General features: G+C 49.6%; 8 protein-coding genes across 8 annotated transcripts; 3 read left to right on the forward strand and 5 right to left on the reverse strand.

Moving 5' to 3' along the window:
• Nucleotides 1-1,540: 1,540 nt before the first annotated feature.
• Nucleotides 1,541-1,951, forward strand: KVR01_011672 (uncharacterized protein; the record flags this gene model as incomplete). Its single annotated transcript, XM_044783397.1, has 1 exon — nt 1,541-1,951. One exon carries the CDS (start codon nt 1,541-1,543, stop codon nt 1,949-1,951), a length of 411 nt encoding a protein of 136 aa, XP_044639381.1.
• A 4,095-nt stretch (nt 1,952-6,046) lies between these two features.
• KVR01_011659 (uncharacterized protein) lies at nt 6,047-8,000 on the forward strand (the record flags this gene model as incomplete). The annotated part of the gene is made up of 2 exons (XM_044785035.1): nt 6,047-6,203; nt 6,637-8,000. 2 exons carry the CDS (start codon nt 6,047-6,049, stop codon nt 7,965-7,967), a joined length of 1,488 nt encoding a protein of 495 aa, XP_044639368.1. The 3' UTR covers nt 7,968-8,000.
• Nucleotides 8,001-8,208: 208 nt separating this feature from the next.
• KVR01_011572 (uncharacterized protein) lies at nt 8,209-10,119 on the reverse strand (the record flags this gene model as incomplete). Its single annotated transcript, XM_044793557.1, has 3 exons — nt 8,209-9,075; nt 9,158-9,817; nt 9,898-10,119. The coding sequence occupies 3 exons, from the start codon at nt 10,117-10,119 to the stop codon at nt 8,209-8,211; spliced, it is 1,749 nt and encodes a 582-aa protein (XP_044639281.1).
• An 832-nt stretch (nt 10,120-10,951) lies between these two features.
• Nucleotides 10,952-11,982, reverse strand: KVR01_011567 (uncharacterized protein; the record flags this gene model as incomplete). Its single annotated transcript, XM_044783024.1, has 2 exons — nt 11,711-11,982; nt 10,952-11,623 (listed from the first exon to the last, which is right to left on the reverse strand). Exons 1-2 carry the CDS (start codon nt 11,909-11,911, stop codon nt 10,952-10,954), a joined length of 873 nt encoding a protein of 290 aa, XP_044639276.1. The 5' UTR covers nt 11,912-11,982.
• Nucleotides 11,983-12,878: 896 nt separating this feature from the next.
• KVR01_011756 (uncharacterized protein) lies at nt 12,879-13,721 on the reverse strand (the record flags this gene model as incomplete). The annotated part of the gene is made up of 3 exons (XM_044788611.1): nt 12,879-13,136; nt 13,212-13,440; nt 13,495-13,721. The coding sequence occupies 3 exons, from the start codon at nt 13,719-13,721 to the stop codon at nt 12,879-12,881; spliced, it is 714 nt and encodes a 237-aa protein (XP_044639465.1).
• A 6,559-nt stretch (nt 13,722-20,280) lies between these two features.
• On the forward strand, nt 20,281-21,680 carry KVR01_011607 (uncharacterized protein; the record flags this gene model as incomplete). Its single annotated transcript, XM_044787692.1, has 2 exons — nt 20,281-20,980; nt 21,082-21,680. The coding sequence occupies 2 exons, from the start codon at nt 20,281-20,283 to the stop codon at nt 21,678-21,680; spliced, it is 1,299 nt and encodes a 432-aa protein (XP_044639316.1).
• Nucleotides 21,681-22,154: 474 nt separating this feature from the next.
• KVR01_011780 (uncharacterized protein) lies at nt 22,155-23,543 on the reverse strand (the record flags this gene model as incomplete). The annotated part of the gene is made up of 1 exon (XM_044788837.1): nt 22,155-23,543. The coding sequence occupies one exon, from the start codon at nt 23,541-23,543 to the stop codon at nt 22,155-22,157; it is 1,389 nt and encodes a 462-aa protein (XP_044639489.1).
• A 517-nt stretch (nt 23,544-24,060) lies between these two features.
• KVR01_011689 (uncharacterized protein) lies at nt 24,061-25,344 on the reverse strand. The gene has a single exon (XM_044789546.1). It carries the CDS (start codon nt 25,219-25,221, stop codon nt 24,436-24,438), a length of 786 nt encoding a protein of 261 aa, XP_044639398.1. The 5' UTR covers nt 25,222-25,344; the 3' UTR covers nt 24,061-24,435.
• Between the last annotated feature and the right edge of the window lie 1,420 nt (nt 25,345-26,764).

Raw genomic sequence — 26,764 nt, forward strand, 5'->3', positions numbered from 1 at the left:
TTTCACATGGCCGAGAACTGCCGACATGTCGTTGCCAGAGTATTTTCGTTTTGGGTACGTGAGGAAGGGACTTGCTCTGGACTATTCCGAGCCGGGGATCTGGTACGGCAATGGGTCATGGGTCGATGGAGCTCCTTCGGTATGAAAGTTGTGGCTGGACTGCTGCCGAGAATAGTGGAATTCCAATGCAGGTAATCCTGTAAATACGAACTGGCTTGACCCAAGTCCGATTTGAAAATCAACCTGAGACGGGAATGGGTTGAAACCCCGCAAAATTGATGATAAACTATCCTTGCCCAGAGATCGGCTGGAAACATAGCGGGTGAGGGCGTGGATTAAGCTCTATGGTAGTCTAAGACGTTATATCCGACTTTTATCCATTTCTCTAGATTTGATTGGCAGGCTATCTCGTTGAAAGGCAGACATGACGTTGAAGTCCCTGTACTTGACGTAAAGCGTAAAAGGCTACGCAAAACTATGCACATGCAGCTAGCTTTGAGATTTGAAGCTGGATTCAACCCCTCAGTGCACTAAAAGACTGAATATCCTGTCCCTATGATCCATGATCTACACGGTCTAGCACTCCTACCGGCTTACAAACGGTTCATCCACCGTCTACGAGGCCCCGCATTACTTCAATTTAGGAATTGGTCATTTCGTCAGACTCAGTCATTTGGTCTCATGAACAGTATTAGACTCATATACTCTGGCTGTAATCATCTAGTTATATTCCCCACTCTGGTATCACATGCTTTTCCCAAATGGGTGAGTTTCACAATGGACTGGAGGTGTGCCAGCTGGCGTTTTGCAAGTTGACTATCGACTAGCCTATCCATGTTCCTGTCCAAAAGGACACATCCACCCGCAAGTCAGTCAAGGACTACACAATTGCAGTACTCAAATCGGGATTGAGTTGATATCCCATTTTATCGCTAACACGGGGCCCCACTGTTGTGCAACTCTTTTATCTATAACTGGTTTCGCTTCTATTCCGCATACCCTACGTCCGAAGACATACATGGCGCGTTCGTACAGTGGTAAACGCTCAAGGCCCACGTTTGAAAAAGGAAATGCCAATAACAGTACAGAGGGAATATAGTATTGAATACGTCTGTGGGCACGTACCCTCAGCCTCGTACCGCACAGACAAGGCTAGGAGGCATCGCTCCGTCTTGTTAGTCAGTAACCACGCCGGTACAAGGCGGCGGTTGCCAATGCGAATTGGGGCGTGCTGAGAGGAAGCTTCAATATCGATGATGCCGGCTGTGCTAGCAAATTCAGACGCGCCTACAAAAGCTGGGGCTGCTTCCCCCCATCGCATAGGCCGAGTGGGTTCAATCCGTCTTGTCGATTATTCTCGCTTTCTCCGTTCCTCGCTTCAAAACATCCTCAAATAAACAACTCAGTCTCTACCCCCATTCCGGGAAGCTCATAACCCAGTCTTCTCAGTCTTCATTTCATTTTATTTTATTTGACAAGAGGCTCCCGACGATCAAACAACTTCCCCATTAAAACCTGCACCCCGTGCCCTCATCCGAAGATGCGTATCTCTAACTTCCTTCTCGGCCTTCTATACACTGCTAGCACCACACTGGGCTGCTATGGGACTGGTTTCAATCTCGGAGACTTGAAGGGCGGCCACCTGAGTATCGAGGAGTGCATCAAGGACTACTGCAAGGGCGTCCGCATGGGAATCAAAGGCCACCAGGCCAAGGACGCATGCTATCAATTCACTCCTCCAAAAAGCGCGGGATGGTGGGATCCGGGATGGTTTAATAAGGGGCGGAAACTTGATATAAGCATCAGGAACGATCATGCCACTACACAGGGCATGAGTAATGAGGAGTGCGAGGAAGTGTTCCTGAAGATCTACAGAAATTGTCCGAAAGGCTCTCTAGAACAACACAAAGGCTTCACCTTATACATAGACCCTAACCGTGGGGGGTGTTAGTGATGGTGTTCGATTAATCATGGACCTGGTTGGTCCAGGTGGAGACAGATGCACTGTCTATGAGAGCCAAAACAAATTCAAGATGTCAATTGAATCTTGGTGTGCAGAGATGGTGTCACTATCTTTCGTCAGCAAGGAGACGATCTTATCATTGCCAAATATTATAATCAATAGCTTTTGGTAGCGCGCAGTTCAGTCATGCTTTTGGTGATGAAGTGCGGCGGACTGGGTTTCTGAAATGCAGGCAACTATTTTATGATCAAGTACTTGGTAAAAGTAAATACCAAGCAATTGACTCATCTTTAACACAGGAATGAGATATAATACGCCCCTCAAAGTCTGACGGGGATGTTCATTTTATACAGTACTGAACTGCTTGCCTATCTGACAATGCCAAGAGCTACCTCAGGGTAATGATCAAATAACGACAGAGGACTAGAACAATAAGTGTTAAAAAGGTCTCCCACAATAACCCGGCATTCGACCCTAGTCGGACTCCACATATGTGTACAGAGCCCCTTCCTGGCAATTTAATCATCTGTCCGCAACCCCCGGACCCAGTCGACAAATTTGGGCGATGCTTGGCATTATTTAAGGGTGCGAGCAGAAGCCGTTGACACAGCCGTTGGCGCAGCGATTCGCGAAACAGAAAGTATCTCCTGAGCAAGGAGTGGTCTCGCAGGTGACGTCCTGTCGTTCAGAAAGAGTTGATCCCTAATAATTCCATTACTACTGGTCAGAAGCCCAGACCGCGGAGTTTAACTTACACTCGAAGACGGCGCGGCCATGGTGAACCTGGCCAACACGGTGAAGAAAGCCATGACAGTGGTGAAGGTCTTCATTTTTCTTTTGAACGGTGTGTTATGATATTGTGATTGTGAAATGAAAATATGTTGTTGAGTTCGAGAGTAGAAGTTTGATTCTGTTGGGTGACATCTGGATTCTAGCTGAGTTGTATGTCTCGGACATCGGTCTTTTATACCCTCATTTGCCCATGGAGGATAACACTTGAAGCTGACATTCGAGATCTTCATATACTACATACTCATGTTTCTTATTCGCATATGCTATGTGATTCTTGTTCCCAGATCAAGGTTTCTGATGATTCCCGACTACCCCGGAATGGGCTTGATCGACATCATCGAATCCATGTGATGAAGGCCTCTTGCCATTTCTAGTAATGAAGACGTATTTGAAGCATCACCACTTATCACCATACAAATCCCACAAAGACTAAGCACACCGTGCTGACTGTGTCTGATATGAATCAAGAGGATATATGAACATCAAATGTCAAATTAGGAAGTTGCAGGAAATCATGAATGTGGCTAACAACTATGCTGACTGTGTTTCAGCCGTTAAGGATTTTGGTACCGAGAAAACCTTCTTAATACTATCACGTAACAGTGACATGATCGTCGCACAAGATGATGGATATGCAATAGATTTACGGGTCTTTGTGATCTTCACAAAACATATCCGACCGACTTCCGATTGAACCAATGAATCTCCAGCCGTAGTCAATCGGAGTTTCTAAACCCTCATCAAGTTTTGTATGGTTCTGATTTTTCCATCTCCCGATCCCTTGGTACCCGGCCTCGCTGCTGGTACTCAGCAAGCCGTCATCCAAACCCGGCTATCGTGCTGGCCATACTTGTGCTGCCAGCTGCCTGGGTACGTTGTCATGCGTCTGAATCATCGGATTGCAGCTTCTGCTCAACCACCGGCTATCATCGCCAGAGCAAAGGATACCTTGGTGGCTTGTTGCGTTCTATCACAACCTCCAATTCGATCCGACGGAGAAGCTTGATCATGAGACCGACTCTCGGAAGGCCCTCGAGGTAGGTTTGTGGGTTCACAAAGGGCAACACGACGTTGCGATCCTTAGCTGCCTCCAAAATAGGCAGTGTAAGTCCCGAAGAAGCCTTCTCGATCGCTGTCGACTGGTTACTCTCAAATTCTTGATCGTTCATGGTATCATCATACCAAACGGCCCAATTTGCAGCTACGACTGTCAGGAACAGGGTCATATCTTGCTCCAAAGGCTTCCAATGCTCGGCAGATAGATTTAGATCGAGGGGATCACATTGTGGGTTTCTGACGAAGCGGCATCTTTTCAATACCGTAGGCTGACCACACCAGACGTGCCGAATGGCCCTTCGAACCACGCCGTCACATAGCTGTGCTAGTGCAGAATTCATCAACCACTTGCCTGGTTTGTGGGTTATTGATGTATACCAGAGATCACCTAAGGTCATGCAAGTATAGGCTGTTCCTGTCACTGTGCCGTAGACCAGGTATTCATAGGGGTAAGCATTATCGACAAGCCCGGCTTGATAGAGTAGAGGTATATGCAAAATATCGTTTTGACAGTGCCGCAGAGCGGTATCCAATATACCGATGTATGATCCCAGCCCACGTCTTGCGAAGATTTGTGCAACCTTCAAGTCGGCCGTCCACGAGCTGAAGTGAGATGCGAACCTGCGAGTTTCCCCCTTGAGATGGCAGGTCGCTTCGTCAGAAAGACGAGCACGCGACATTCTGGCCAATGGAACAGGCTTGTGCCAAACTATGCCATACCCGCAAAAAGCACAATCGGCGTCAGCCCCGTGTGTCCCGTGAAATGTGCCTGTTACTGTGCTTTTGTTGATTGAAGAGACCATGGTGTCTTCGGGGCAAAGATATCGGTCGTACGGGCCGAGGAATGCATGTGGAATGATTTGGAACTCCGTATTGAGTCTGGCATCCCCCCAGACCACATATTGAACCCTCGAAACAGGTAGCGCGGTATGGCTCCATCCGATCCTGTCAAGTTCAGTCAGCCTCATGTGCACCGTGGGAGATATACGTGCTTGTTTCGTATGTTACTTTTTATCTGCTGCAAATGAGGTGGCTCCATGTTGAGGCGGTTTGAGAACTTTAGTAGTGTAATTCTCCGAGTCCCGCTTGTTAGATAGAACCTCGTGTGATGCTCAGCTTTAACTTCATCTCATGTTATCTTCCCCATAGCTTTATATCTGGATAAGACGCTTGAGATGTTCCAACATTGAATCCATGGTCACCACCATGATCAGGAGTGGCCTTGGGAGGAAAAAGGCTTGAGGGTTCATTGTTGAAAGTGTGACACACAAACAAGTCAAATCTAGAGGTGTGTGGCCCTTTTTGGTGCTCGACCTATTCATAACTGGCCCAGACTTATGCTGGAACATGCTGGTTGGAACCGGCCACTGTTCAATTTAAAACGTGGTATCGAGCTCATAAAGGAAACAGCACTTCATCTACGGCATTGTAAAAGGCCCGAGCCAGTTGGTGTATATGCGTGGCGCTGATGTGGTGTCAGTGGGATGTGGTTAAGTAACATTTATCCCTATAGCTCGCATAATATTTAAATATAGTATTTAAATCTTTAAGTATATATTAAATAGTTAACTAACCTTTTTATATTTAAATATTATATTACCTTTTTTAATATTTAAATATAATAAGGTTAGAGGGGTTTTAAAGGGGAATTTTTTAAGGTTAATATTAAAGTTAGTAGTTAATATTAAAGTTAGTAATTAAAGTTAGAGTTAAAAGTTAGGGTTTAAGGATATATTTAAATAATTTTAGGGTTTTATTTAAATACTTTATTAAAATATTAAAAAAAGTAGTATAATATTTAAATATTAAAAAAGGTGGTGTGATATTTAAATACTATATTTAACTATCGTGTGAGCTATAGGGATAAATGTCACTTGACCGCACCACTCGTGGTGTCATGCCAGTCTGTGCTTGCTCTGCAACTCAAAGCCGCTGTCACTTGACAGTTTCGTCAGCGATACAACAAGGCCTGCGCAATCAATCGTCCCACTTTGTTTCAACACAGTGACTTGAGTGAGAGGTTTGAAAGCTGACAAAGGCCCATCCGTACGTACGTACCTAGGTATCTTTCACCGTGCTCACCGTGTCCGCCAGGGGGAGGGCGCACGGACCAGCTGTCACCCGGCCACCCCTGTCGCCTTGCCACCCGCGAGCTGCCAAGTCACCAGCCTCTGAATTTCACCTTCTGTCGCGACTGCCAGCCCCACTCGCAGGATTTAGCCAATAAGAGGTAGCATGCCCACTCCACCCGCCTCTGACCTCAATTCTCGCAACGTCCATCAACCAACCTCCACCTCGTCGACAACCATCATCGTCCAAACCACAACGCGCTCGACAAGACCATCGCAGGCACGCGCGCAGACACACACATTCAAATACGCAACAACCCACGGTCAGTTCAAAGGTGTCTTCTTCTCGAGGATCACCGCGCCGTCCGCCTAACCCGACGAGCGATGCACGCGTTATGAGCCACCGAGCCATTAAAATGCCGACTTCTACCCACTGTCTACGGCCAGTGGAAGAACCGGGGCCTCGGGAGGAGACCATCTGTCGGCTGCATGATTCTTGCTCTGCAGGTTCCGGCGATGGTTCTTCTCATGGAAGTACCTGTGCTCGCTCGTCTCGTTGCGCTGTGGCGGCGGGGACTCCAGACCGTACTCGTCGATCTCCCCATCCGTTCGCTGTATCGTCCCGGCGCTTCAGAGTCAAGGCTGCTCTTTCTCAAGCCTGGGTGGGTGGGATCCTGTCCATTCTGAATGGACAGGGGATACGACGACTTTTCTACTCTTTCGTGCATCTCTGAGTGCAGTACTGACACTTTGCAGGTTCAATGACGACGCCGGTCGATGACGATGCAACGACAGCCTCCATCGACTCGACCCACCACGATGATATCGACGTGTCAAAGGCACCGACGGTAATATGTTGGACTGATGATCAAGACCAAGCGCAGTCGTTGAGCCATTCGCCCCTCACCCACGATCATGTCACCCTAGACATCCAGTTCGACGCAAAATCCCACACTGCCTTCTTCAAAATCACAGCGAACCTTGCTCTCAAGGGCAAACGCACCAGGTCCAACATCTTTCTCTTCATTCACCCCGAGCGCATCCAATCTCTGGACTTGGTCGGGCAAGATGACAAGTCTGTGTCTGCGTCCAAAATTCTTGGCGCAAGCACATACTCGCTGCAGTTTGTCCTAGTCGAGCCTCCCGCGCTCGTCGTCCCAAAAGATGACTACGTCCCCAAGGGCGAGACGGCGCGCACGACACTGGAGGCTCTACAGGCACTTGCTCGAGTGACCCGCTTACGCGTGGATCTGCCATCAAACGCACTGGCCGAGCAGCGACTGCTTGCGCTTTGTGAGAAAGCCTCGTCCAGCGGGGCTCTGAAGACTATGTCTGGTGTCGCAAACCTAGCAAAATTGTATGGCGGCAAGGGAGGCCAAGTCCTGGAAAGCAGACAGTCTGAGGCGGCTCCGACGCGGTCTTCGGGAGAGTCTTCTGCAAGCGCTGAGAAAACACCCTTGTCAGTGGCTCCTCATCAACATCCACGGGGAAAGGACGCTGCACCCAGCGAGGCGCCTGCTGAATTCCCACCCTCTTACGATGATCTTGGCCACTCTCCACCATCCTATCCACCAAGTAGCAAGCGGCGTCGTCTCGACTCTGGCTCCCATGCTACCAGTCAGGCTGGGCTTAAGATCGAAGAAATCTGTAGGCAGGGTTTCAGCGAAATAGGACGACGGTTGGATGACATAGAAAAACAACTTGGCACGTTGGGCTCCCGTCTAGATCGTGTCGAGCAACGCATGTCTTCGATGGAGAGTCCTTCGGGTAGACAATCGCAGCAACGCTCAAGTGAGCAGAGCGACCAGGGTGAAGAAGAATTGCATCAACGAGTGGGATGCATAGAAGAGCGCGTTTCAGACCTCGAGAAAAAGCTGGACACGGGCTTGAGTGAGCTGGCGCAAAATCTTGATGAACAGCTCACTGAGGTGAGGTATGATTTTGACACCACCACATTGATCCGAATAGAGGATGAGATGGGTGTCGCACAGACACAACTAGAAGAATTTGTGCGGGATGAGCTCCGCAATGTTGCTGAAGAGATAGATGATACAATCAGGGAGAAGCTACGAGATGCATTATCATAGCAAGAAATACAATATTAATACTGTCACAAGCCGTGCATCGACCTCACCTAACCCTTTCTGGATATGTGTATCAAGTAAAGCCCGCTGAGGAGATTTCCAACAAGAGCCCCTCGTAGGCCATGTCTGATTAAGCACGGTACGCGTGGTGGGCAGGTCGAAATAGAAATTACTAATTAAAGGTTGCCACATGCACCGTACAGATTCGAAATTCCTACACCACGCTACTACGCATTACCAGATCCTACTGCCCAGTCTCACCAAGCCTCATAGCATACTGCTCATTAGGGCTTGGAAGCGCAACCTCAGGGACACGGTTGTCCATGTACCACGGGATGACATCGCTCGTCGAGATGATCCACCTCATCATCTCCCCCTTGAGCTCGGCCCTGACGTCCTGGTACTCGGGCAGCTCCGCCAGGTTGTTCCGCTCGCCCGGGTCGTCGGCCCGCGAGTACAGCTCGTCGGCCTCGTAGATGCGGTAGACGTACGTCCACTCCTTGCTGCGCATCGACGTGGCCATCCCGACGAGCGTGGTCTGGTTGTGCTGCAGCTGCGACTTGATCTCGTAGGGGAAGCCGGACACCTCGACGAGCGGCTCCTCGCGCGTCAGGAAGCCGCCCTCGGTGAAGGAGTAGGTCCTGTTCCACGGCAACGGAGCGGCCGAGGTGGCGCCGTCGCCGAGCGCGTGCATCACGTCGACCAGGGACTGCCCGTAGTGCATGTACGTCTCGTTGGTCGTGGCCAGCTGCAGCAGCGTGGGCACGAGGTCCACCATCTCCACCATGCCGTCGAACTCCTTGCCCCGGGGCAGGCCCGCGCCGCCGATGATGAGCGGGTCGTGCGTCAGCGACTCGGACAGCGCCGACGGCCACTTCTCGATCAGGCCGTAGTCGCCGAGCCACTCGCCGTGGTCGGTGAAGAAGAGCGTCACGGTCGAGTCCCACAGCCCGAGCTCCTTGGTCTTGTTGACCACCTTGCCGAAGTCCGAGTCCATCTTGGAGACCATGCCGTAGTAGGTCGCCTTGACCTCGCGCCACTCGTCGTCTGTGGCCCGGTCCAGGCCGGCTGCGCCGATGATGGCGTCTACGTACTGCGGCGTGTGGCCCGTCTATTGTTCAAGTGTGAAGTCAGCCTTAACTCTGACTACTGGGTATATCAATTGATCCCATGTTTGGAAGAGAGTTGCGCACCAGCTCGTCTCTCTCGATGGGCAGAGGCATTTCAGATCTGTTGTACATCGAGAACCACGGCTCCTCCACCGTAAAAGGGCAGTGAGGGAAAAGCAGCGGCAGGAACAGCACCCAAGGCTTATCCTTTGGCGGGTTCTCGAGCCACTTCAGCGCACCGCGGAGCAGAGCCGCATCGTACGAGTTGTACGCCTCCGTCTCGTTGCGCAGGCCCTGGTAGTAGAGGCGGTTCCAGATGTTGTTCAGGTCGGTGGTGTTGAACGAGCCCCTCCTGATCAGCAGCTGGAACAGGGGGTCGGAGACGTCGAGGTTGTCCTCGGCGTACTCGTCCAGGCTCCGCGCCTCGGGCGCGAACCGCGACGCCAGCTCGTCGACCTCGAGGTAGCCGTACTCGCTGACGCTGAGCTCCGTGGCGTTGTCCGCGAAGAGGTCCCCCCGCGGCGCGAGGTACGCGACGTGGTAGCCGCCCTCCTTCAGGGACCGGAACACGTTGGGCTCGTTGGGCTTGAGCAGGTTGTTCAGCGTGCGGTGCCCGCTCACGTGGGGGTACTGCCCCGTGAACATGGAGCACCGGGACTGGGAGCACACCGAGGCCTGTGAGAAGGCATTGGTGAAGCGGACTCCCTCTTCGGCGAACGCGTCGATGTTGGGCGTCTTGACGATCTGTGAATAGACAATGGGTATTAGTCAAATGTAGACACCGAGCATTGTTTACTGTATATGCGCAAAGGTCGTGTGCTCACATCGCTTCCGAATGCTCCCACAGAGTCGAGCCGCAACTGGTCGGGCATGAAAATGATGATGTTGGGCTTCTCGACTGCCAGCCCATTGCTCTTGGCCGGCTCCTGGTACGGCTTACCCACAGGATAAGGGAGTGGACCAGAAGGGATCTTCTGAGCCGACACGGCGACAAGCCCGCTCAATGTCGTGAGCACGAGGCTCCGGAGGCTCAGGGCGGCAGCCATCTTTGGATTATCTCGCGCCAGTGACCGATGCAGTAATCCATGGATGAAATCACGGGGCACCGGCCTGTATTTATTCTCGAAGCCGTCGATCTTCCTCCTCTATCGGGCCTGTTCACAGTTGCATCCCCACTTGTGACGGGGTGTCGCCATGACGGAATGTACGAATCGGCCTCCGATATTTGCTCCAGTGCTACGATCCAGGTCGGGCGGTCACTGGGAACCCCTGCGAGTAGCATGCGATAGCCGGAAGGGCGACAGCCGAGGTGGAGTTTACCCCAGAAGTCTCCACCGGAGGCCACTGAAAGAAGGGTTCCCAAGGCGGGCTACAGCTGCAAATTCGGTCTCCACTATGGCGCAATTGGGGGAAAGAATACATACATCGACGGTCTTGTATCAGGGTAGGGAGACCGCCGGCGGTATAAGTTGGTGCGAACAGTCAAAAGTTTTTTGCTCGGTCTCACTTTATGGGATTCTTCTTATAGGGGCCATCTTGAGAGATTATTCCAGGATCCCCGTATAACTACTGTACCGGCTTCCCATTCACCTAGATGGTTGTGCCGTCGGGAGTGATGCCTCCTAGCCTTATCTGTGTGGTACGAGGTTGAGGCTACGTGCCCACGTACTGTATTCTCTCTGCACTATTATTAGCACTGTATTTTTGTCAAAAAAAAGGCTAGGTCTTAAGTATTTACCATTGTGCGAAGGCGCTGCATATGTTGTATATGTATGGCGATTAGAAATGAAACCACAAGCTGGTGCGAGTGGTGTGATTGAAGCCATGTGGTCGGAGAGATAGCACTCCGGGTAGACTGCAGGGTCCCCGGTAACGCTCTTACAGCCTCTCAACCTCGAACATCAGTCGTTGAGCCCTGTCAACGCCGGATTTGTCCTTGTTCTCTAGGATTGCAAGCCCGTCATCCAAAGACACCCTACAGTCAAATTTGACCCCCGTTCGCTCAGAGATGTCTGCTACCATCGCCTTGAAAGTCTTGTCGCTCTGCAGAAAGTGGCCAGCGGGCGCCTGCAATCCCTCTACGTGCCCAACCGCAGTACCAAGGATCATGCTGCCCGACTCGGGCTTCAGCAGCGAGATGCAATTCTCGAGGAGTGCGCGCTGATGATCCCGCCCGAACACGTGCAGCACCATGCCGAGATGGACAAAGTCCACCTCGCCCTTGAGCTGGGCGAGGGGGCTGTCCGCGGAGATGTCCAAGGCGTCTGCCTCCATGAAGGTCGCGCCTATCCGATGGTCGCGGAAGAGCTCGTAGCTGATGTCGATGAACGGTGCGTGCAGCTCGGCGCCGTAGAGGTTCTCGGCCGGCGCGCCGTCCATCACGAGCTTGCGGATGTCCTGCCCTAGGCAGCATCCGATATCGAGGTACTTTGCGCCCTGCTTGAGGCGGCGCACCACGGCGGTGTACGATGGCTGCTCGTAGATTCTGAGGGCGAGGAACTTGAATTGTCCAATGCAGGGGTAGGGATAGATCTCCCATGCCTTGTCCCTCTGATTCAGAGCATTATTGGTAAGTAGGTACTGGGAGGAGCGGCTGGACTCATTGCAAAAAAGGCTGCCAACGTTTGCTTCACTTACTATCGCCAGCACATGAGGCTCAACTTCATCGGGAGGAATGTGTGAGTATTTTTCGAGCAGCTCGCGGGCATCCTTGGGGACCCCCGAGAAGGTCTTGTCGTACCATGCAACGCCTTTATCCCTGGAGCCGATCTGAGAAGCCGGAGAGTAGGGCTGTCTCCCATTTCCCAGGCGGGTACGCTCAGTGCCAGTGACATTCATATCTTGAGAAGGTACCTAGGTACGCTAAGCCGGCACGTTGAACTGGATGCGGTGGTTTGGGCAGTGAACTTGCTTCAGTGTGCGAAATGGAGAACCGGCCTGCTAAACTTCGGCTTGGCAGGGGAAATGGGGTATCCAGAGGAGGGGCAGGACCGACCCTACAGGGCGAGTACCCCAATCTGATGGACACTACTACCTACCTAGGTAGGTAGTACTGCACGCTACGTCAGCGTCTGGAATGCTTGTTTGGTGGTACCGTCAGTCAACTCACGTGGGTCTGGAGTCATACAAATTCTGACACCGTATGAAGGCGCCATATATGTCCTCGGACGTATACGGAATAGAAGCGAAACCACATACGTTTTATATTATGGGACCAGACATGAAACCAATTCGATGGAACTCACAATGCTGTTTATAGGGCTGTTCGAAGTGTTCCGTCTGGCGCCCCGGCCGGTGAACAAAAGATAAATCCCACGTGGTATGTTCAAGACGAGAACACCATGGCATGGGCAAAGAGAATGACATGGCCGAGGGTACTTATCAGAAGACCAGGATTCAAGTCGCATAACTTCAACCACAACGCCTGTTTCTGATGATCATCCAATACTTTCCTCCAGTGATCATCCTTCTCAAAGTATTTGGAAATCAGATGCAGTTCACGCCATTTATAATTAGTATAAACCAGTAAGTGATATCATGAGAACGATAACCAGGAGCCATAGAATGGATCGTATAACCTTTGAGGGCTGATTCCGTTTCAGCGATTGCAGCGTAAGTGGGGTGGGGGGGAACCGTAAACATCATGGATGGATGTTGGTGTTGGTAAGTGAGTAGAACAAAGCGTTTTCGTCGACACCATCTTAGTGTTTCAAATGAGAATATCAGTTTAAGTCTCCATTCCAACTTCTTTCTAGTGTTGCTGTATTTCTTTAGAATGTGACTCTTCTGCGAGATATAACCGGAGTTACATGTCCTGCTGCTGACCCAAAGCCTTCTTGCCAATCCGCACCAAATCATCGTTGGACAGAGTGTCCTTCTCAAAACCATTTATAATCTGATCCAGCATGGCAGCCGTAATATCACGCAACTCGACAAGGGGGAGACCGGCGACATTGGGCCTCACTCTACCCGGTGAATTGATAAAGCCGGACTTGGTGACGCAGGACTGGACCCGACCATTAGACTCCTGAGTGAGCCTTAGGATTTCAGTCTCGGCCTCGCCCTGAAAAGATTACTTTAGCGATCGAAAGGAGTGTACCACAGGGACGCATATTCCTAGGCACGTCGAACAACTTACGCGCAGGTAGCCGTACTCCATCATACCCCACTCGCCCAGCACCTTGACCTGTTCAGTGCGCTTGCGTGTGGCAAAGTGTCCGCTCATGTAGATGAAGCGCAGGGGCTGAGTCTGTTTGCGCGGGAGGCTCTCGACGGTCTGAAGGGCGGTAAAGGCATAATATTTGGAGATTTTGACCGCCTCCTCCCATGTGAAATCTTTCAACTTCGAAGGAGTAATGGATATAGTCCTAGTGTTTACTTAGCGAAAAAGAGTAGCAGGGCTGGGATTAGAAATGCTGTACCATATGAATGCATCGACGTCTTCGAGCTCTTTCTTTACGCTCTCGGGGTACTCCTCGAAGTTGTCGCAGACGACGGACTTGAACTTAGCTCCATTAGCTGCCGAGGGTGGTACTGGCGTCTCGCGCCGGCTGAGACCTATGATGGCCGTGATGGCTGGGTTTTCCAGCGCTTGGCGGACAAGTTCTGTGCCAACAAGGCCAGTAGATCCTCCGATAACAAGCTTCATGATGATGTGACAGTATCTTTCTCCAGCAGGGTGATGTGGTTGCAGGTCACACTTCCCTTGAATCCATGGCGTAAGACGGCCCCGGCCTGTTTTATATCGAAACGAGACTAACGATCACTCGGCCATAAGCGGAGATAGCTAACTTTCGACCATGTGCTCCGAACATCCCGGATTCCCACGACGGAAGTAAGTGATCCTTTCGGAGCTAGCAATTTTTATGTCCAGCCTGACTTCTTCCACGATACGAAAGCCTTCACTTATTCGGGCTATTCTTTTCTTTTGAGTTGTGTGGCTTATCACTCTTTCAGGTCCACCTATTATCTGCAAGCCCTTGAGATAGAGCTATTTCTTAATCATGTCTGGTGGCATAGAGTCGCCAGTAGAGATGCGGGCTATGATGCGTACCTAGGTATCTACCAGGTCGCACATGCGCAAGGCTATTTTGCTGATTCGCTGATAGTTCAGGTCTCTTGACCAGCACACCCGTGTGGGAATCATACAATATGGATTCAACTCTTGTAAACCTTACCTACCTACCTAAGTAGGTGGGTAGGCATGTATGTCCTCGGACGTATGCGGAATAAAAGCGAAACCAGGTAGGTAGGGTAGTTCAAAGAAGTAACAGTTCCTCTCCACTTTCGCAACAAACCTTCTTGCCCTAGTAGGGCTGAGCACCGAACCGGTACTGCTAGTAAACTACCTAGGGAGTTAAGTAAGTATTCTAAAGTGTTAAAACTAGTCGGTCTATTCTCTTGCTTGGTAGTACCTACATAAAAATTGGACCATTTTGTGCAGCTGATATATTCAAACGGAGCGGAGCACTTTTCTTGTGCCATGTTCTCAGCACTCTATTTACTTTCTATCCTCGGAATTATCTGCTGGTTTTTAAAGTACAACCCAACAGACCGTGTTAAACTTCTTCCACTCACTCCCCACCGAACCACTAAGCAGTCTCACTCCGAGTTGAAACCCCTAATTCTTCCGAATGATCACGAGTTTCGGGGCATTCAGATCAGTTGGAGAACACTGATTCTCATTCAACATCCAATAAGCCAACAGACAGACACTGGGACTTTTCCGCAACCAGCCAGCTCCTGATAACTTACGATCAAATCAGCCATAAAAGGAACTCCTTACAACAAAATGCTTGAAATTTTCGGCATTGAAATATGTTATGAATGCTTCCAAGAAGCAATGAGCTTTGGCTTTATGGCTCTCATTGGACTCATTGTGTCTATCAGGAGCTATGTCTGCCTAGCCTCTGAAGAATGCTGGACCAGCCGTGCACCAATGACTCCCCAAGCCTTTTTTGCAGTCTTCGTCCTGGCAGTACAGGCCAGTGCATTGGCAGCAGCTCTTGCGCTAAAGTGTGCGAGGCAAGGGCTTGATGCTGCTGCGGCAGGCGACAGCCATCATTATCACGTTACTGAATTGATAAGGTGGCGGAGAGACGCTCTGCTTCATCAGTTGACACACTGGTTGGCCAATAGCTCAAGGCTGGTTCGCATGGTGGCCTGGGATCCTTTACGCAGGGTATTTACAGGGAACTAGCTACCTAGGTACCTAGGTAAGCATGGTGTGCGCCTGAGCGCTGTTCTGTGCGGCGAAACTGGACTTAATATTGAGGATGGGCTCCACTTTCAGTGTAATGTGCTGATTCGGCCTGTTCTTTTAACAGAAGAGCCTTACGAAAATCGATTACCCCACGCGTCTTTCTCTTGAGGTCAACGTCGTCCAGTCCGAAGTAATCGTGTCACAGCATTTGAAACTCGCACCACGGCAACTCAGCCCCACTATACCTCCTTACACGGTCTTGAAATCTACATAGTCTATCTGGAAGTACCCCCAGGATGCCGCCAAGCCAGGGTTTCGTGCTTTCCCCGGGAAAACATTCATTAAGCCCGACATTCAGCCTTGTTGGCCCAACTTGGGTCGGCATTCAGGGCGCAATGATTGAGACACTTATCTCTACCATCCATAGATCTCACATTTGCGCCCCAGGCAAACCAAGGTGGCTTTGGGGTGAGATATCTAGGTACACTAGTCCCCGGACTGTTCGCACGAGTCTGTCGACCGGCACGCAACCCTTTTTCTTTAGACAATATTACTGAGTTTGGAATTTTCACATGGCTCTGAATGGCCATAATTATTGACACATTACCACCATTATTACCTATGTGGAAACAAGTGAGTATTCATAGCAACATATTCTAATCACACCATGGGGCGCCGTTCATTTACTGAGGTATTCGATTTCCTGTGTTGAGACGGGCATGATATATCATACTCAATCATCATGCAGTTATTCCTGGTGGTAGTATTGTGGTATGACACTTGAAAAACCTGACGATACTACTGCAGTGTTAAGGTGAGACCACTTCTCCGACTCTGTCGAACCACTGTGCGAAGTTAGAAAGCAAACACAAGGGCCAATAAGACAGACTACATGAGTAAAGGTACAGGCTTGGATGAATTCGTGGCTTCAATGATCGAGGTCTCTCAGTCTCTCTTCATTTCTTAACTTCAAGTACCGTCAAACTGAAATCAGAGGTAAAAATTGAGAACAAGTTCCGGTCGGGTATCCCTTGCGCGACTTCAGCATCGATCTTCAAGCTTGGTATTTGATAACGCCCTCCTGCGGAACAGCTAACTTGAAAAAATGTTCATATATGACAAGTCTCCTGTGAGTGGTTTCGTTCTTAATCTGTGCACATCCCGAAAGCATATGGTCCCTTCACACCTCTAGTAGCACTTGAGGTACACTCCCTAAAGACATCTCTATGTGGAAGGTCTACAGAGCAACTGTCGACAGACTAACGAACCAGAAATTATGGTGTGAAATAACATTCGCTTTTTCGCCCTTCTTTTTTGGTATTGTGATGAGAATTTGTGTGATAGCTAGAACACAGTCCAATACAACAAGCTCCAGGTTGATACCTATGTACTTAGATTCTCCACATTTATTTAACAGTTCGCCTAACATTGAGCACTCCCAACAGAAGGTTAACTACACCGCCAGCAACCCCGGGCTAGCAGGCCGATCTTGTTCAGTGCGCTGATGGACGGCACAGTCGCCCTTTTGAAAACCAGGGCATTCAGGGTTGCAAATTCTAGGGTTTTTTGGGTCCCCTTTGAATCCGTGAGTGACTCTCGGAGGGCTCACGCTTCTCTTGATCGCGGGCGACGATGGGCCATCCGCGACCTTCTCCTCGTCCTTGAGGCCCTTATTGGTGTCTTTCGCCCTATCAGAATCATTCTCCGCCGTGCGTGACTTCTCACCGGCGTCCTCGCCGGAGACCTCCTGCGCCTCATTCTCCTGCGTGCTCGTTTTCTTTTCCCTTCTTTTCTTCAACTGATGCTTGATTCCCGTCACAGCGCCGACGACAGTGTAAACGGGGCAGCAGACTACTAGTGCGTAGCCGCCACCTCCCATGAAAGGTTCCAAGCCATATTTTCCAGTGTCTGGTTTTGAGGCGGTGTCGTCCCTCTTATTGATATTACTCAAGGACGGCATCGGGGCCGGCGGAGAAAAGAATTGTTGATGGTGATAGGCAGACTCGTTACTGGCTGGATTTGGAATAAGTACTGTGACGTAGAGGGGTCAGCCTGTCAGTGTCACTGTTTGAATCGAATTGAGACGAAAACACCTCTTTACCTTCAATGAAGTAATTTTCTGCCGATTGATCTGAGATGAAGCAAACAAGGTCTTCCCTACTTGCGACGAGACCCTGAACAAATATACCCAAGTGGGAAAAAGTCCATGGTGACGCAGCAGAGCCGCATAGCAACGCTTCACAGGGGTTGCTGCTGCGATGTAACGCCAGCTGACAGTATGATATCATTACTCAGTAGTACGTTCCTTGAACTCATCTGGTCTCATATAGAGCCGCCAATGACTGCAGGCATGGCGTCCAATCGCACATTGCCAAGATCCCGGAATTCACTGTTGTCCGAACACCGCGTTGGCAACGACGAGCTCAGCAATACAAGGGTCATTCACTACTACTTTGTTCAACTACTTATTCGACGCAGAGCTGCGAGCCAAGTGTCTGATTCGTGTTTCTCTGCCTGGATGTATGCGGTCAACCACTGTCATAGCGCCACTATCTCACCAGACCAGTCTTTGTAACTGTATTTGCGCGCCGGGGGGGGGGGGGTTGGAATGGGCAGCTAGTAGATATCTATTGCGTCGTCCTGCAGGGCCAGCACACGCAGGCATCCATGGATCCTATCGTCCAAAGCTTGGCATCTCTACTGCGAACACCCGCAAACTTTGCGCAAAACCACTTTCAGCATCAGCCGCGATAGTCACTCGCAGACGACAGCGATGAATAGTGCTTGATCCTGGATCATGTTGGCGAATCTTGGGGATTAGTTACCGTTCAAGCCGTATCGATCATCGCGAAGACCTCGCACGCCACGAGTCACAGCCTTTCATGTCTTTTCTAGCAGGGGTAGTGAGCATTGTAGAGCCGATTCCGTGGCCGACTTCAGGTCTGTTTACTGGTCTTGAAACAGTTTGCTTCGGAAGCGGCGCAGGGGAGAATCGAGGCCTTGTTTGAGGCATTCCTTCTCACGGACCTGTGCCACAGGCCTCGGACCTGGCCACATGTGGTGACGAGACATATTTGTGATTTGCGGAGTAGATCACATGTGCACGTTGCCGCGGCTTTGATAGCTCTCAAATCTATGACCAAATGAAAGGTTTGCGAGCCAACCTTCCTTGGCTTTACAGGCGCTGAAAGGGCCCAATGGGGGTATTTTCCCACCATTCAGCGAAGTTGAAGTCGAGCTCCTTCTCAGCTATCTTCGATTTGATTTGTGGGCAACGTGCTGGTTCTGATTCAGATCTTGCTGCGTCGCAGAAAGATCTCGCTCGCGCGGACTTGCTTCTTGAAATCTCAAAATACCAAGTTCCGCCATCAACTCAGTTTCAGGTCCCTTGACAGGCTAAAGTTCCTTGCGACCATCGTCGAAATAGGGGTCGAGTGTTCCAAGATTGTTGCCGCAGAGCAATCTGCATAAGTGACATTACGGTGGGGGCCCGGTAGGCTGCCCAGGTGTGTAAGGCTGACTCTTTTCACTTTGGCCCCTCGAGACAAGGATATGATACATGTTGTCACTGTAACACTGCAACACCTTTGAAGACCAATGAAAGGTTGTAGTTTTGTTTTTGCGGCTTAGAACATGGTCTCATATGACATCATCCCTACAAGTCAATTCGGCAGCCATACCGTAGGACACTGTCCCACGAGAGGTTATTCTCTAGAAAGTTGATGAAACAGGAATCCGTTCCTTGGGAGTGGATCCACGAAGTGGTCGAGAACACTCCAACACGATCCGCTACGTGCGTATCCGTGCTGCGCAGCCTAATGACTGTGTACACATATAGTTTCATCAAGCCATGTGACATATCCTGAATCTTCACGCGACTGTTGACAACCAAAAACAATTGGCTTTGGCGGGCAGCCTATGTTTATTGCTAGAGAAAGGAGGTGGCTGGTAAATTTGGGACGAGTAACTATCGTGGGGTGAGAACAGGAGTCAACAGCCCGACTATTGCTTACCGAATGCTAGCCATGGATGGCCTGTTGGTATTAGATGGCCGGCATCGACTAGACACGACGGAACAACACAGATCATTCCTGTACTAAATAATTGCCCTCGGGGTCAACGCTGCCCAGCCTCTCTAATCCCCAGCTCGGCCTGTTGCGGCCACAAGACGACCCATGCTTGCCATGTGATGATCCATCCCGGTAACTTGCCCAGCCACCTCAAGCGAGGGTTTCGATATTCACATGCAGATGTATGGAGTAGTCATCCCCTCTCCAACAGTAAGCCGAATACGACACTATAGCATGGGATTTTGTGCATAATGTCGGCAGCCACTGCGAACCTGGTGCTTAGCACCCTCTCCGCTGTCTAGACATTCTGCTTGTTGTGAGAGCCTGTCGCTACCGGGCCCGCACCACGATCTGCCTGACTAGTCTGCCTTACGGGCGGGGACGACAGCAATGGTGGTATTCAACGGGGACTAAACGACTGATGGACTTCCGCTTTTGTTCATTGACGGGGTGGCATGGGCTTGGCGTAAAGGACATCAGATTATGCACCCAATCAAGTTGCTCCGCATCTAGTCTACTGCCAGGGCGGCTATGAGTTTATCCCACAAATTCACCTGCAACCAATCTTTGCTGATCCTTCCTCTGTTGTCCACGGAGCTTAAATCACAACGAAGTGGCTGATCAAAGCGCCGCCCATCCCTAAATGTCTCCGATATAGCTTATTGGTGCTACTGCATGTGTTTGTAGGGTTCAAGGGGGGATCAGTAGACCCGGGACATGGTATAAACCTCTGGACCAAGCCATAAAGAAGGAAAGACCTGGAGAATACTCGCAAGATCGTCTGATCACCTTGAAAAACTGCGTAGAAAACGTCATCCGTGAGCCGCTGGCCCAGAAGAGTATAAAGATACCCGCAGGTGACGACTCTCTTGCGTCAAGGAGAGCTAAAGCTTGATCTATGAGAGGGGTTCAGCTCATTCTAACAATTTTACAAGATGCATTGCTTCGATATCTTTACACCCTTACTCTTGTTCGCTGTCTCGCTCCTTGCAGCCCCTGCCCCCCTTCCCGATGCCATCCTGCGTGCCAGGCAGGCCGAACTCCCCGGTTCACTGGCTGGGGCGCAATTAGGTCAGCCTCCCAGCTCCGTCGACGATGCCAAAGCCAAGTTGATGGCCATCTATGGGGATGGGAAGAAACCAGGCAACATATTTGACGTTTCTGCCAGCCTGGTCTCAGGCGGCCTGGTCACCGACTCTGTTGCAGCGATCACCAAGCAAGTCCTCGGAGTCCTCACCGGGGAGAACAGCCACGACAACAATAACCCAGCGCCGCCGACCACTATTTTCCCTCAGAAGGGGCCGTCGGATGCCCCATACTCCGTTGATGAGGCTGCGTTGCGAGCTGCCATCTTCATGCCTAAGGATTTTGCCGCTAAGGACAAGGCCGGCCAACAACCCATTGTTCTGCTGCCTGGCACCGGAAATACGGGCTTCATTACTTTCCAGGGTAATTACATCAAGCTACTACAAGCCGACAGCCGCTTCAATCCCATGTGGGTAAACATCCCTGGCTACCTTCGTAACGACGCTCAGACGAACTCCGAATACGCCGCCTATGCTATCAACTACATTGGTGCTATGACCGGAAAGAAGGTTGGCGTTATCGCGTGGTCACAGGGAAACCTTAACGCCCGTATGTATTCGACGTTCTATAGAGGCAGCCTTCCGTGCATTTCCATTTGTGCAATTGAGGATCCATTATACCAGGCGCTGCTTTTGGCTAACAGAAACCAGAATGGGCTTACAAGTATTGGCCGTCGACCATCGACGTGACCGCCGATCACATCGGCATCTCAGCAGACTACCACGGCACCGTTGAGGCAAATTTGATTTCCCCGCTTGGAATCATCAACTCCCCGTCAGTCCTACAACAGAAGTTCAACAGCGATTTCATCACCACGCTGCGCGCTGATGGTGGCGACTCGGCCTACGTGCCCACCACGAGCATCTATTCTGGCTTCCTTGACGAGATTGTCGAGCCGCAGCAGGGCCAGCTCGCCTCGGCTTTCATCCAAGATGCTCGTGGCGTTGGTGTCTCGAACAACGAGGTCCAGGTGCTGTGCAAAGGCATGGAGGCCGATTCAATTTACACCCATGAAGGCACACTGTATAACCCCATCGGCTATGCTCTTGCCATTGACGCCCTGACAAATGAAGGCCCCGGTGACTTCAACAGGGTAGGAACTGCTCCCTGCAACAGCTTCCTCGCCCAGGGTCTCGATGAAGGTGACTTCGTTGTCACGGAGAACAGCATTTTAGTCGCCGCGGTGGCCCTCATCTTCGATCCAAACAAGTCATTCACCGAACCGCCGATCAAGTCATACGCGAAGTGAGAGGTTAACAATGATTTAAAGTGATTCGTATTGGACATAAGGCTGGACCATCTGTACTTACTATGTTTGGGGAAGTAATAGCCATACCGAAGTAGATCTTAATCGTACGGAGAACAGTTCACTTGAGCAAGTCTTGATCCGCCGAGGCCTTGCGAGTACATGACAACAATCACGCGTGAGGTTTCCGGGGTCTCTCAAAAGTTCGTCCGATTAGATGTAACACGACCGAAAAATGTGATATCTCCCCGAAGACTAGATTGATACCCAAGTACATAGGTACTCGGTCTCGGTGGAGTGTCACACAGTCACAACCTGGTTCAGCACACCAAAGTAGCTGATGGCAATCCAGGGGCAGCAGAGAATTAACAGAAAGCCGTATGCAGCTTAACCAGTATTACCATGTACCCAGGCCTGGCCTGATTGTGTCCCAAGGACAAACGTGTAGTTATATAACCCTTCGAAGGATCACGATGCTTACTCCACTTTTAATAGGGAAGAAAGATGCCCAGCATCTTCATCACGACCAGTCTTCCTATACAAACGAGCGAGCGCCAGAATCCACGAAGGGCGGACAGTAGAGACATTAGGAAGCTCATCCAGCACCTTCTCCCTCACGCTAATTGCATCTTGTAACCGACCAAACTTGAGGTGCGCATCTGCAAGGTTCCGACCGAAGGCGCAGTACTGATGATCGCGCGGCGACATCAAATCGAACACCTCAGTCTGGAAGGACAGGCTCCGCTCTGTCGCACCGCTCTTTCGAAGAAGACAGATAATATCCCTCGCCCAGTCGAGATCGATATCCTGCAGGAAGGTTTCTCGCCTATCTTCTTGAAGCTTGGTCCACACCTTGAAAATTCCAGCGAGTCGGTCCGCGTGACTGTTCACGAAGAGATGCGACCATGCGTTGAACGCCATGCCCCTCGGCTGGACGCTCTTCCATAATCTCTGGAGGTGAGGCAGACCTGGTTCCACAGCGCCGCGGGAGTGCTGGGCTCCTTCTATAAGCAACTTTGCACCGTCAAGGCACCGGTAACAGAACATGCCGGGCTGGTGGACTGTGCTGCCGCCTGAAGTCTGCACCCGAAGGTATTCCCAAGCCGAGGAATGCGCTCTGTTGATGGCATACGCAGACATCGAGTCTGCCATACTAATTCCGTCGGCACAGCTGCAGACTGCCGAGGTGATCCTGACCAGCGCGAGGCCGTCCAATCCCGGCTTGTGCCGATGGTCTGGAATCAGATCGAATCGGGACCACATCTTCTTGCAGATGTACCCCGCGTAGCCGTAATCTCCTTGACTCATGGATGCGGCAACGGTTGTCTGCAGCCATGTGAGCCATGCCTCGCCGAGGCAAACGCTGTTAGGAGGAACGAGACGCAGGGTCTCCCCGTCGACGCGCCTGGCCTTGGGCTCATCGTGGAATTGCCGACATGAGGAGGCTAGATGTGCAGCCCACGAGCAGAATACTTCTGTATTCTTGATGCTCGTCACTCGGGATAATGAGCGGGTAGAGCTCTCTTGGTCGGCTAATAAATACGGCCATAGTATATCTCGGAGTATAAGGCCGTCGTATGCATCCTTCTTAGACAGTTGGCTGATCCAGCGGCTAGCGACTGCAAAAGGGTTGCCGCTCTGTGGTCTCCGTCTGGGGTCGTATTCCGCCTCTAGTTCGTAGAATTGGTTGAGAAACACCCGGGAGCGGACAAAACGCCTGGATGCAATGTTCGCGTCAAGGAGGGCTCGGCTAGACAGGGCTGCCGACTGCAAGTCTCGCAGTGTAGGCAGCTCTTCGAGTATGCCCTGGCGCACCTCTAATGGAATAGAGAGAAACGGGTCCATCGTGTGGGAGATCGAAACCATTGTATGGTACCTGACCTAGGGTGCTAGAAATGAAGTGTGGAAACCGAGGTCCCGTGATAGCTGGAGGCTATTAGTTGGGGTTCGCTCGCCTCCCCCTCCCCTCCTCCTTGGCTAGACAAGGATTTAGCCAACACCTATGGCTACTGGAAATGAGAAGGATTTTAGCGTGTTAGTTCTGTATTTACCGCGTGATGGGCATTCCAACGCCTTTGAGGTATTTAGCCCAAATGCGGTTCCGCTGGAATTCTGTCGATATTCTGTGACGGTGTTTGTGGTTCGAGATTGCTGAACCTTACTCCGAGTATCCGGGGGAGGTCGTGCATGTATGCACGTGTGAATTATTCAATTACGCCAAGCCAGGACGTTGAAAAACGCGTAAACTGCTCCGTATGTTTTTTTGCCGGCGACGAAAGCTTGACTCGGTTCGGAAGAGTATGTGGGCGTGATCATCTCCAAGCTGGATCAGTGCGATGTCACCAATATGGGAACATCCTCTAGCACCTGTGCATCAAACAAATCTCGACCCCCCATCTGGATAGGTGGTCTGAATATCAATACTTCAATGTGAGTAGGGCTCCGGGGTATGATCGACCCCCCCAAAAGATAGCTGACCCTAGATCTCACGCCATTGAATCTGCCACTTGTGAACCTTCCCCAAGAGCCTTTGGGTACCCTAGGGTACGCAGCGCTAACTAATCCCAATGGGTCTTCTAATTGTCCGCAACCCAGCAAAAATACAAAATGCAGTTCTCGTCTCCTGTCAGCGTTCATAATCACACCTTCAATGACTTTGATACGGCTTCTCGCAACTTGAATAGCATATGGCCAAGATTTCGGCACTTCTTCATCCCGAAATGCAAATCTTCAGTCCCGGTATCGGCCCCATGATACTCTAGACCAATAGTCTACCCCCGTTTGATTCTATAATGCTGCCGGTCACGTATCCATCCTTCATCAAGTAAAGATATGCCTCGGCAATGTCTTCGGGTCGCCCCAGCCTCTTGATCGTTGTTGCCCGGGCAAGAACTTGGAGAGCTTGCTGTGGTACGCTCATCAAGGCCTCCGTCTTGATGACCCCTGGCGCAACGAGATTGACTCTGATAGGTGCCAAGTCGACGGCAAGGCCTCTGGCAAAACCTTCGATTCCAGTCGCTGCGTGAAGGCTGAACCCAGGCGGTGGCTTGGAGAAGATGAACCCTCCAGTGAGAGAGAAACTGCTATCCGCAGTGCTTGTCATGTATTGTGGGAGATACTTCGCAATTATGATCGGAGCAATATTGCGAACCACCTGGTTCTTCTCAAACTGTTCCACGGTGACTTCTGATAATGATCTTAAGGTACGGCCGTCCCCAGCTGTGAAAACAACATGGTCGATCTTGCTTCTCGTCTCGCGAGTGACAACGGACAAGAGCCTCTGAATGTTCGTCTCGAGCCCTTCTTTGTCTGCGAGATCACAGGCGTGGATTATGATCTGCGACGATTCGATATGCGGGTACGAAGTCCTCAAGCGGAGGACAGTATCGCCAAGCTTGGGCGCGTTGGAACTGGAGATGATGACGGTACAGCCATGCTCGATGCACGCTTCGGCGACGGCATACCCGATGCCAGAGGTGCCACCAAAGATCAGGACTCGTCGGCCTTGTAGCTTGTTGATGTACTTGAACTGGGGTGCCGGCATGGTAGCCCGTCTTTTCGGACACGGAGCGCCACGTGTGGCGTGAGCAGAGATGATGGATGAGGGGATCGCAAAGCAGTCTGAGAGAGTGGGGCTCGTGGCAAATTGGGTGCCAGTGGGTTGCTGACGTTGGGGGCTGGTGCAGTGCACAAGGTGCGTTTTCCATGCCGCACTAATGCAGAGACCCGTGGTTTACCAAGATCTCAGCAGAGCTGACAAGAATGGTCAAAAACTGCTGCCTACCTGTTAGCCACTACAGCTGCATGCGACGGAGCTCGGAAGACAGAAACACAACGCCCCTTCGTTTGTTCAGTACTTCATAGCTTCGGACTTACATGAAGGGTGCAGAGCTAAAACTAGTGCAAAGACATGAAAAGCATTTATATAGGGTGCTCTTTGCCTCCCGTGATGAGACCTATCAAGACCCAGGTTTTATGATTTCCGTGAAGCTGAATGTACTGACTTCCTTCTGATAGAGTCCTAAAATATTCAGGATTTCCTGAGTGAGGACCCTGATATGGATGATTGTTCCTAGCTTTCTGCGTTGATCGCGTCGGCATCAAGCTAGCTGACTAAGTTTAAGTAATATAGTTTCGCTTCTATTCTATATATATTTAAGGATATATATAGCGCCTTTATATAATAATAAGTACTTAAAATTTAATGTTTAAAAAGAATATAATATTAATAATAATAGTTATAATATAATAAGTATTTATAATTTTATTTTTATAATATAGATTATTTATTAAAAGGTATTTTTTTAATAATAATATTAATTAAAATATTATAAAGAAGTTATATAATAAAATTAAATTTAAACATAGTTATTATATAAATAAATTATATTAAAAAAGTTTAATTAAAAATTATTTTTAAATATATATATATATATACTTTATAATAAAGCTTTTATTAAATAAAGTTATAAAGTTAATATTATAACCTTTATTTAAATATATAATTATTAATTTTAAAAGAATTTAAAATAAAGAAATAATTTATAATATATTATTTTAAAACTTTTATAATAAAGTATTAAAACTTTTAAAAAAGTTTTAAAAGTAATTTATAAAAGATAAAAGAAAGGTATAATAAGTTTATTCTCTTTTAAGTTTATATTTTTATTATTAGTAATTATTAATTTCTTAATAATATAGAAAAATATAATAAAAATAAAAAAAATAGATTTAAAGTTTTTTTATAAGAAAATTATAAGGATATATATAAAGTTATTAAAGACTTTATATATAAGCTTTAAACTATTAAAGAAGAAATAAGTAGTTAAATTAAAAGATAGTTATATAGTATAAAAGAAAAATATAGTATAGCTAAAGCTAGTTTGAGTAATACCTTAGATAACTATATATCTCCTCTCTTATAACATTAATTACACTAAGCCTTACTGTTATAGAGGCTTCACTATATTTGCGAGTGCTTACCTAGGAATTAGACTAGAGAACATAATAACACTATCTTGCTGAAGAGCTTAGCAACTTGGGAGGGCAGATACGGAGACCGGAATCAGGCTACAAATAGAGCTATA

This window comes from Diaporthe batatas (genome assembly GCF_019321695.1).
Source record: "Diaporthe batatas strain CRI 302-4 chromosome Unknown Contig00016, whole genome shotgun sequence".
In the NCBI taxonomy this organism is placed as follows: Eukaryota; Fungi; Ascomycota; class Sordariomycetes; order Diaporthales; family Diaporthaceae; genus Diaporthe; species Diaporthe batatas.

Coding starts and splice junctions, on each gene's coding strand:
- KVR01_011689 (XM_044789546.1), bottom strand. CDS start 25,221: ATGCCGGCACCCCAGTTCAAGTACATCAACAAGCTACAAGGCCGACGA.